General features: G+C 44.8%; 2 protein-coding genes across 4 annotated transcripts; one reads left to right on the forward strand and one right to left on the reverse strand.

The window, feature by feature from the left end:
* The first annotated feature begins 5,348 nt into the window (after nt 1-5,348).
* Nucleotides 5,349-5,981, forward strand: DPM3 (dolichyl-phosphate mannosyltransferase subunit 3, regulatory). Its single transcript, XM_044004973.1, has 2 exons — nt 5,349-5,439; nt 5,605-5,981. The coding sequence occupies exon 2, from the start codon at nt 5,610-5,612 to the stop codon at nt 5,886-5,888; it is 279 nt and encodes a 92-aa protein (XP_043860908.1). The 5' UTR covers nt 5,349-5,439; nt 5,605-5,609; the 3' UTR covers nt 5,889-5,981.
* Nucleotides 5,982-6,455: 474 nt separating this feature from the next.
* SLC50A1 (solute carrier family 50 member 1) lies at nt 6,456-10,483 on the reverse strand. Of its 3 annotated transcripts, none has more exons than XM_044000025.1 (6): nt 10,387-10,483; nt 9,783-9,860; nt 9,533-9,656; nt 8,474-8,635; nt 7,705-7,824; nt 6,456-7,627 (listed from the first exon to the last, which is right to left on the reverse strand). In XM_044000025.1, exons 2-6 carry the CDS (start codon nt 9,842-9,844, stop codon nt 7,526-7,528), a joined length of 570 nt encoding a protein of 189 aa, XP_043855960.1. In that variant the 5' UTR covers nt 9,845-9,860; nt 10,387-10,483; the 3' UTR covers nt 6,456-7,525. The 3 variants fall into 3 exon arrangements, with proteins under 3 accessions (XP_043855960.1, XP_043855959.1, XP_043855958.1); XM_044000024.1 differs by lacking the exon at nt 10,387-10,483 and adding an exon at nt 10,095-10,304; XM_044000023.1 differs by lacking the exon at nt 10,387-10,483 and adding an exon at nt 10,172-10,312 and having other exon boundaries at nt 6,458-7,627.

The following is a 10,483-nucleotide window of genomic DNA, read 5'->3' on the forward strand; positions in this document are numbered from 1 at the left end:
AAGAAAAAGAACTAAAAGAGTTATTGAGATGTTGAGTTTTTTTTTTTAATGAAGAGAAGAATACAGAAGGAAGGCCAGAATTCAGCACAGATATAGACATAGAAGCAAGGCAGCTTTGAAAGCTACAGATAGAATTTTTATATACCTAAAAAGAAAAGCAAGCTGTATCTAATTGAGATCTACAGTTTGATATACTTTCTCTCTACTTTGTATATGAAAATCTCCACTTTATTTGTTTTTTTTAAAATTCAGGAGATAGAGATTGAGATTTAGAGAGAGAGAGATCAGCAGAGAAAGAGAGAGAGACACAAAGAGACGACAGAGACAGAGAGTTTCAAAGGTCCTGAGTGTGGCATAGTAGATGGAAGTCTGGCCTTGGAATCTGGATAACTTGGCTTCAAGTGTTGATTTAGTCATTTTCTAGGTATGTGACCATAAGCAAATGACTTTTCCTCTCAGTTGCCCAAGCAACTCTTGAAATCTTTAAGCTATTGACTCTTGTTGTTTGTCCTTCTTTTTTGAAGAGCACCAATGAGATCCCATGGTGATGGTTTGACTCCAGAGTGAATTGGATTTAAGTGAGGCAGAGTTGCACAAAAGTCATCAGCCTCACTTGTCTATTTGTAGAAAGAGTTTCCATACCAGGAATTCCTCACCCTAAGGAAATTTCAGGTCAGAAAAAAGAGATAATTTCCATAGATTATCTCAGCCTTGTTTCCTCATCAGTAAAATAAGGGAAAGTAGTTTCTGTCCATCTGGTCCACAAGAAGAAAACTACTTATCCCAGGAGACCCTGTTCTTGGCCTTGATTGCATAGAAAGTCTTACCTGCCTGACCTATATTTCTCTTTCTCCTTTGCTGGTTCTTCATCCATGACATGCCCACTAACAGAAAACATCCCCCAAAGCTCTGCCCTGGACCCCCTTCTCTTTTTCCTTCTTAACTTCTGGCTTCTTAACTTTTTTTGTCATGCATCATTTTGGCATTTTGGTGAAACGTATGGACCTCTTCTCAGAATTTTTAAAAAATAAGTTTTCATGGATGTCTTTTTTAAAAAATATCACAACAATTTCCTCCAGTATCCCATTTCCATTCCCTTCCAGACAGACAGCCTATATAACAAATAGTATTTTTTAAAAAACAAAACAAAACAAAAAGTCAAAAAGAAGGGAAAATCAGCACCACTGATTACTATATTGAACAATTCACAAAATATGTCCAATGTACAATACTCGTCAGGATGTTTTTAAATAATTGAAGGAAATGATAAGTTTCGGTTATGGATCAGGGAAAATAAACATGCAAATTTTTTGTGCTTTGTCACTGGCTATCCCTTGTGCCTACAATGTTCTCTGGCTTCACTTCTACCGTCTACTAGCTTCCTTTAAAACAATTCAAATCCCACCTCCCGAAGAAGCCTTTTCTAATCTCTCCCGCCCATCCCCCACCCCTCTGCTACAGCCTTCCCTTTGAGATTATCTCCTATTAGCACCTAGTTATTTACAGGTTGTTCCCACTGCTAGAATGTGAATTCCTTGGGGGAAGGGACTATGTTTTTGCTTTTCTTTGTATCTCCAGGTTTTCTTTCTTTCTTTTGTTTTCTTGTGTGTGTGTGTGTGTGTGGGGCAATTGGGGTTAAGTGACTTGCCCAGGGTCACACAGCTAGTTAAGTATCAAGTGTCTGAGGCCAGATTTGAACTCAGGTCCTCTTGACTCCAGGGCCTGTGTTCTATCCACTGCACCACCTAGCTGCCTCTGTATCTCCAGTTTTTAACACAATGCCTGGCATGTAGTAAGTGCTCAATAAATGCTTGTTGAGAACAGCATCCTTTCAGAAAAACCTGCAAAGACTTCTGTGAACTGATGCAAAGTGAAATGAGCAGAACCAGGAGAACATTGTACACAGTAATAGCAATACTGTACGATGAGCAACTGTGAATGACTTAGCTATTCTCAGCAATACAAAGATCAGAGACAATTTGGAAGGATTTTAGATGAAAAAATGCTATCTGTCTCCAGACAAAGAACTGGTGAAGTTTGAATGTAAATGGAAGCATACTTTTTGACTTTCTTTATTTTTCTTGGGATTTAAAAATTTTTTGGTCTGTTTTTTTCACATCATGACTGATATGGAAATATGTTTTGCATGACTGCACATGTATGATCTATATCAAATTGCTTGCCTTCTCAATGAGAAGGGAGGGGAGAGAGGGAGGGAAAGAATTTGAAACTCAAAAATGTAAAAAATGAAGGATTAAAATTGTTTTTACATGTAATTAAAATATTGAATACTTTTTAAAACTTTATATGTAATTGGAAAAAATAAAGTATTTGAAAAATGTAAATGCTTGTTGACTGCCCATAAAATGCAATGACCTTTTACATTGTACTATTTCACAAAGTTTTGGGGAAAATAAGATGAGATGTGATTTTTAACGGTAAGGTAACTCATACATGTGAACATGAGGTACAAATATAAACTATTATTAATAAAAAATAATATATGTAATTATTATTATTTGTCTTTCATGCTTATGTCTTTTTTTTTTTAGTGAGGCAATTGGGGTTAAGTGACTTGCCCAGGGTCACACAGCTAGTAAGTGTTAAGTGTCTGAGGCCAGATTTGAACTCAGGTACTCCTGACTCCAGGGTCGGTGTTCTATCCACTGCACCACCTAGCTGCCTCCATGCTTATGTCTTGACCCCTTGTTTCTTTAATTAGATTGTAAACTCCTTAAGGTCAGAGACTCTGCCTTACTCTTTTGTGTACCTATTGTTTGGCAAGGTACTTTTGGAATTGGGGAGCTAGAGTTAACTCCTACATTCCCAAAACACCAGCCAGAATTGTTGTGAGCATAAAAGCTATGGGGCAGACCTGGGGCTATACAAGTAGACTTTGCCCTCAAGTGTTTTGATTTAACACCCAGCCAGGAACCATTTGGTTAAGAAGAATATAAAAGTGGATATTAGGATTTTGGAAGGGAAACCCAGAGATCCCAGGGAACCTCTTTGACAACCGCTTTTCATTTCCTTTTCAACGACTTTTATAACATGTGTGTGCATACACACACATACATGTACAGTACACATATATGCATATATATATATACATATAAATATACACATACACACATATATAGGAATTGAGTATTTGAACCCCCAGGCCCTGAGTGATTCATGGCACTACATAAACAACTGTGAGCAGGACAATGGTCTCTATAGCTCATGTCATGATGTTGGACCCAGAGTAGGTACTGGGCCTTACCTTTAATCAACAGGTATCTGTTGAGCTAAATGAAATCCTGGTTTTGGCTATTTCACTCCCAATTGGTAACAACCTTCCTTCTCACTTAGACCTCACATAGTATTCATTTCTCACATTGTTAGACTATATGGTTTTGTGTTAGTTATATTTGAGTGTGTCATATTTCCTATTAATAATAATAGCTGTCATTTATATGGTCTTATACCATCACTCTGCTGTAGCAGAATACCTCAACTTCTTTTTTGGTTTTGGGGTGAGGCAATTGAGGTTAAGTGACTTGCCCATGGTCACACAGCTAGTGTCAAGTGTCTGAGGTCTGATTTGAACTCAGGTCCTCCTGACTCCAGGGCCAGTGCTCTATCCACTGCACCACCTAGCTGCCCCTCAACTTCTTGAATTAGAAAACAGAGAGCATATCCTACAGGGGCTCTCTTTTCCCCTCCTGTACATTTTAAGACCTTAGTCATGCATTTCCTCAGCTTTTACTCTTGTCTTTGTTGAAGAGATTGTCCTCACCAAGGTCAACACCTAGACTTATACTTTTGATTGCATTGTTTTCTAAAATTAGATTCTTACTCCAAATCATTCTCTATATGTTGTACCCTATCTTGTCACCCACAAATGTGCTTGCATCTCCTCATCTTTGAAGAAAGAGTCTTCCTCGATCCTGCCTTATTCTCAAGCTATGTTACTCTATCTGCCGCCATCATGTTCCCCGCCCCTGCAGTGTACTTTCACCTCAGCCTCTTAAAATTCATACATGCCTTCAAAGCTCAGGTCAAGTACCACCTCTTATCTGAAGTCTTTCTAATCCCAAATCTCTACAGCCTTTCTCAGTCAACCAATCAATCAATATTTATTACACACTTACTATGTGCCAGGCACTGTGCTAAGTGCTAGGGATACAAAAAGAAGCAAAAAGCAGTCCCTGTCCTCAAGGAGCTGACAGTCTAATGAGGGAGACAACATACAAACAAATATATGGAAAGTAAACTATATACAAGAAATAATTAACAGGGAGAAGGCATAGGAATTAAGAGGAGTTAGGGAAGGTTTCCCATAGGGGCTAATAAGATCACCAAGTGAAGTATTAAAGAGGGAGAAGAGAAGGACAGAACCCTGAAGGACACCTACAGAGGGTGTGATCTGGAAGAGGATCCAGCAAAGAAGGCAGGTATATTGTCTACATAGTGTGTATGTGCAAGTTACATATATTTATGTATATGTGTATGTGTATACATATATAGATAGTGCGTGCTGTCTTCCCCAGATCATCTAAGGTGTGTGTGTGTGTGTGTATATATATATATATATATATATATATATATATACATATATATCTACACATACATATATGCATTTATTCATACTTACATGTGTTTATATATGCAAAATATAGATAAAATTACATAGGGGGCAGCTAGGATAGGCTCAGTGGATAAAGCACTGGCCCTGGATTCAGGAGGACCTGAGTTCAAATCCAGCCTTAGACACTTGACACCAGCTGTGTGATTCTGGGCAAGTTACTTAACCCTCATTGCCGAGAAAAAAAAAAAAGGACATAATGCCAGGCCATAAGCTCCAGCTTGGCAAAAAGATGTCTTATCTAAGCTTTGTGTCTTTCAAAGAATCTAACATTTTTGAGCCTAAGGGCTTAATGGAAAGGGGAGGGGGGAGGGATCCTGGGCAGTCTCTCTGTGCCCTATGACTGATTCATCTCAATGCGGTAGGTGAGTAGGTTTAAAGGAAGGGGCAGAGGCTTTGTCCTAGAGACTCAAGTTTGCTTCATTCATTTATTTATTCATTCATTCATTCATTCATTCACTCATTCATTCATTTATTTGGGGTAGTGGGAATCAGTCTGTTGCTGTGATTCTGGGAAGAGAGGCTATGGCTTCTCACTGTCCTCTCACCCCTACCCAACCCTACTCTCTCTCCTTCACCCAAACTACGGAAACAAAGTGAAGTACAGGAAAGTGTCAGAGACGCAGGAGAGCTCCCTGTACAGAATCTCGGCAGGCCTCACGGAAACTCCGGAAAAGACTACAACTCCCATAAAGCATCATAGATAGCGGCGCATGCGCCGAGGGCCCACTTTTCCTGGTTGGTTCTGTTACATCTGCAGAGAATTGTGGAAGAGGATTTTCTTTCCTGCCCGCGATTAGAATTGCGAGGTGAGGGGAGAGGGGCTTGTGGGCTAGGGGTTGGGGAGCAGAGCTGTAGGGGGAGCCGGGGTCGGGAGGCGGGAGGCGTTCGGAGTGGAGAGAGGGGATAGGGACGTCCTATGGGTCCCGCGGCTGCACAGCTCACTGCACGCGCGCTTCCTTCTTCCCCTCCAGTGACCATGACCAAGCTGGAGCAGTGGATATCCATGCTGCTGGTGCTGATGCTCATCTGGCTGTGCCTGGTTCAGGACCTGCTCAACCTGGGATACAGTAAAAAAATCCACGATGTGATATTAACCTTACCCGTCTACCTCCTGGTCACGGCAGGCAGCTACACGTTGGGCACCCTGGGTTTGCGCTTGGCCAACTTCAATGACTGTGAGGAAGCCGCCCAAGAACTGTTCATGCAAATCCAGGAAGCCCAGGCAGATCTGGCCAGCAAGGGCCTCACACTGTGATCCCCTGAGGCCCCAAAGCTTCCAGGTCCAGGACTGCCTCCCGAGCACCCATCCCTGGGGCGATTCTTCAGCTAAATTAAAAGAGTAAATGATCCTTTTCTCATTCCTTTGACAGGGGTGTTTCTGGGGAGTTTGGCCTACGAATGAATAGGGGGCTTAGGGGAGACTGAGGGATATGGCCAGAGGTTGGGGAAACACACAGGAGAAGAGGAGTTGGGTTTGGGGAGAAAACTGAGAACCAAGAAGATACTGCAGAAGATGAAGGGTGAGAGAGAAGGGAGGAACTGAGAGGACACTGGCAGATGGAGGCTGGAGGTGACACTCAGAGCGAGGGAGGGACTAAGAGGACACTGTGGGAGATGGAGAGGGGCAGAGCAAGGAAAACTAAGCTTGCTGGCTTGCTCAGATAGAGACATACAGGGGCCCTTAATTTTTTTTTTTTTTTTGGCGGGGCAATGAGGGTTAATTGACTTGCCCAGGGTCACACAGCTAGTAAGTGTCAAGTGTCTGAGGCCAGATTTGAACTCAGGTCCTCCTGACTCCATGACGGGTGCTTTATGCACTGTGCCACCTACCTGCCTCCTAGGGGCCCTTAATCTTAATTCTGAATCATAGATCCGCTTGGCAGTCTGGTGAAGCCTATGGGCTCCTTAGAAAAAAAATTTCTAAATACATATAGTAAAATACATAAGATTACAAAGGGAAACCAAAGGGGACTGGAAATTAAAATGTCATTTCCCCCCCCATCCAAGTTCACAAACCTTTCCCTGTGCCATTAGATGTAGCTAGAAAGGACTTCAAAGGCCATGTAATTGAGTCCTTATTTCATAAATGATGAGCAGCCTGTGTTGTACCCATTAAAAGCTAAAAGACCTAGAAATAGGCCTCGGATGCCTTTTGCAGAACATTGAGCAGTAACGCATGGGCTGCTATCTATACCAAAGGGAAGAGTCTTTGCAGCTTGGAGGCATAATTTGTTAAGTCATGGACCTTCCTGACCATTCTATCAACCACCAGAAAGCCTCATAATATAGACCAAGAGTTGAATAAGATTCTCCTCCTTTCATTATTTTCCAGGATGGGACTTAAATCACCCCCTGCAGTGTCCCTTTCCCCTTCAGATGTCTCCTTATTAGAGGTTGTCCCAAAGTCTAGTTTTATATGTTAACTACTCTAGTGTCTGCCTTCTTCCTCTGTGCCTCTCACTTTCTTAAACCTTCTCCTAACACTCCATTCTGATATCTTCACCCATCATCCCCTTTTCTAGACAACAGATAAATTCTTTATTTCCCAACCCAATTTGGTGGAACTGCAAAGAACAGACTGAGGAGTGCAGAGGAAAGATATATGTATGTGATAGTTTATTATAAGGCACAGAATGGAACTCAATACTACCCCAACCCCACATTAAAAAAATAATCTCTCTAAAAAATAAAAATGAAAATCCCAAATAAAAAGCCCTAATTTTGGACCCTCTGCATTCCAAGAAGTCCCTTCCTCTTCCACTCCACCTCATCTTGTCTAAGGAGGTTGAGCAAGGAGGCATAGCTGAAAAGATTGGGTGGGAGAGTCTTTGGCAACAGGTTGGCACCAACGTGACAGGTGAAAGGAAAGGTATGCTATACCCTCCACCATTCTCAGGTCTGGAGAAGGCCGTAGCTCTTTTCTTGAACCTGGGGGTATTGCCAGAAAAGCCCCAGGCGTATCAAGCTAGTGAGAATACCTGGTATGTTGGGCACCTGGAAGGAAACAAGAAATTGAGATAAAGTGGGCGGCTGGTTTCTCTATACCCAATTCACTCCCTACCCTGGCTCACCATAATGTAGAGGTCTCTGAGGCGGAAACCATAGAGAGTCCAGGAGGCGGAGGCAAGGAGGGTAGCCACAGTGAGGGAGAAGGACAGGCATTGAGTGGACTTGGTCTGAATGATCTTGACCTGTGGGGAAGGATGTTATTAATGCCTGAGAAGAAGGGTCATCACATCCTTCCCCCTGCCTCTACTCAAGGTGGTACCTTCTTCCCAAACCTAGACAGATGGTGGGATCTCTCCCTCCCTAACCTCCAGTGTAAGAGGTAGTAAAGTTCATAGGAATTTAAGGATTTTAAAGCTTTGGAGAGTTCTTAGAGACCCTTTAGTCTGACTTCAATTTAGAGGTGAGAAAAGTGAAAGCCAGATTGAGGAAGGAGCAATCACAGAGGCTGAAATTGGCAGTCAAAATTTAAACTTCAGGGGCAGCTAGGTGGCACAGTGGATAGAGCACCAGCCCTGAAGTCAGGAGGACCTGAGTTCAAATCCGGCCTCAGACACTTAACACTTACTAGCTGTGTGACCCTAGGCAAGTCATTTAACCCCAATTGCCTCACAAAAAAAATAAATAAATTTAAACTTCAGTTTGCTCACACCAAATCCAGTACTCATTCCCCAACACCACATAAATTAAATCCCATGGTCCCTATTTCTGTGCTGTGGAAACCATCCTCCACCTTCACTCCCTTTCGTCCAGCAACTATTTCCTTTCAGAGAGAAGGCCAGCACCCAAGTGTCCATGGCCCCTTCCTAACCCTCCCTCTCACACTGGACCCACCAAGTCAGCCAAGGGTGAGAGGTACATGCTGATGGTGAAGATGCTGCAGAAGAGGCCCAGCTGCCTCAGCCGGGATGTCCAATCAGGCACCAGGAGCTGGAAGTAGCTATAGCCCAGGAGAAGAAGACCCAACAGGGCAGCAGTTTGGAGGAGGACAGTACGCTGTGGGGGGAAGCAAGAATGGGGTGATAGCAGCCCCGGCCAGTTACCCAAACATCAGCAACCTTCAAGTGTCTAATTCTGTCTGTCGCTTGATTTTTTTTGTTTTTGTTTTTGCAGGGCAATGAGAATTAAATGACTTGCCCAGGGTCACACAGCTAGTTAAGTGTCAAGTGTCTGAGGCTGGATTTGAACTCAGGTCCTCCTGAATCCAAGGCCAGTGCTTTATCCACTCCCCCACCTTGCTGCCCCCTGTCCTAGTCACTTGAAAGGAGATGCATTGCAAAAGGAATCATTCAGGAAGCCCCCAGATCTGATGGATAGGGAGCACACTCACAGAGCCAATTAGATAATTAGCATCAAACATTCCCCTCCTCCACACTTAGACTTTGTCATTTCTCCTCTGTATCATCACAACCACCTAGTAAAGTCTTTTTTTTTTTAGTAAGGCATTTGGGGTTAAGTGACTTGCCCAGGGTCACACAGCTAGTAAGTGTAAGTGTTAAGTGTATGAGGTCGGATTTGAACTCAGTCCTGAATTCAGGGCCAGTGCTCTATCCACTGCGCCACCTAGCTGCCCCACACCTAGTAAAGTCTTGCAAATATTGAGGGGTTAATAGATGCTAAAGTGAATTGCATCAGCGCTGAGGAAGTATGAAGCAATTCAGTTAAACAATTCAATAATTGTGGGATACTGTTAGGGATCAGACTCTTAGGGGAGAGAAGAATGTAATACAGGAAGGCTTCCTGGAAGAAGGGAAGCCCAACTTAGATAGGCCTGCAGGAAAATGCAGCAATTCCCGGGCAAAGTAGAATTCTAGGAAATGTTGACAATAGCCTGGCCAGCGTGGCAGTGCTCCAGCGGGGCCTAGGAGGCTGAGGGATGGGACCGGCCTCTACCTTTCGCGGACAGTAGCGAAGATATGTCAGAATGTAGAGGGTCTGAAGCAAGGCTCCTACTGCGTTCACTGCGATGAGCGTCTTGTCTCCCTTGAGTAGCCCGTAACTCAGCCAGCTTAGGTTGCTGCAGGTGAGGAAGACGATGGGTTGAGTGCCCGAAGGGAGGCTGTTTAAGCTCTAGCATCCCAGAGCCCAGAACCTGGAAGCCTTCCCTCCCTCTTCTCTCCCTCTCCTCCCCAGCCGGCCTCACTTGACATCCGTGGTGAGAAAGGGCAGGAACTGGATATTGTTCACACTCCGGGTGGTCTGCATGTGCCGGAGGTCCGAGCTGGAAGGGGATGGGAGGGTTCGGAAGGATGCTGGGGTTGGGGCTGGAACCGGGACGAAACCCTCCCCTGCTGGGACCTCTTGGGGCCAGGCTCAAACCCTCACCTTCCAGGCCTTTCGTTTCTTCCCTGGGCTCCGCCCCCAAGCCCCATAGCTCCTCCCCCTCCCCCCAGACCCATTGGAGCCCACCACAACGTGGTCGTGGTCGTGAACTTGGGGCTCTAAGTTCCCAGACCTGGGGCCTCATCCCAGGCTTCACTTCCCCCTCGGGGCCTTCTAGGCTCCAGCCCCCAGCCCCAGTTCGGTTCTCACAGGCCGGTAGAAAACATGCAGAGGGTGAAAAGCACGCAAGCCCCGGAAAGGAGAGTGTCTGGAGCGCCTGCAGCCTCCATCTCGGCCCCCGCCGGAGGCCTGAATTCTCAGGCCAGAATCCCAGGTCCCCGGAGCCCCGCCCCCACGCCCAGGCCCCGCCCCAGCAGAAGCCTCGGCAGTCCTGGCCCCTCCCCTTTCCGAATACCGAGGCTAACCTGCCCCCAGCTCTGCGCAGCCGGGACGTGCCCTGGCCCGGCCGCGCTTTCACCGCCTGCGCCAGCCACCTCCCCAACCGCAAGAGCTCGGGGAAGA

Source organism: Dromiciops gliroides, chromosome 4, assembly GCF_019393635.1.
Source record: "Dromiciops gliroides isolate mDroGli1 chromosome 4, mDroGli1.pri, whole genome shotgun sequence".
Classification (NCBI taxonomy): domain Eukaryota; kingdom Metazoa; phylum Chordata; class Mammalia; order Microbiotheria; family Microbiotheriidae; genus Dromiciops; species Dromiciops gliroides.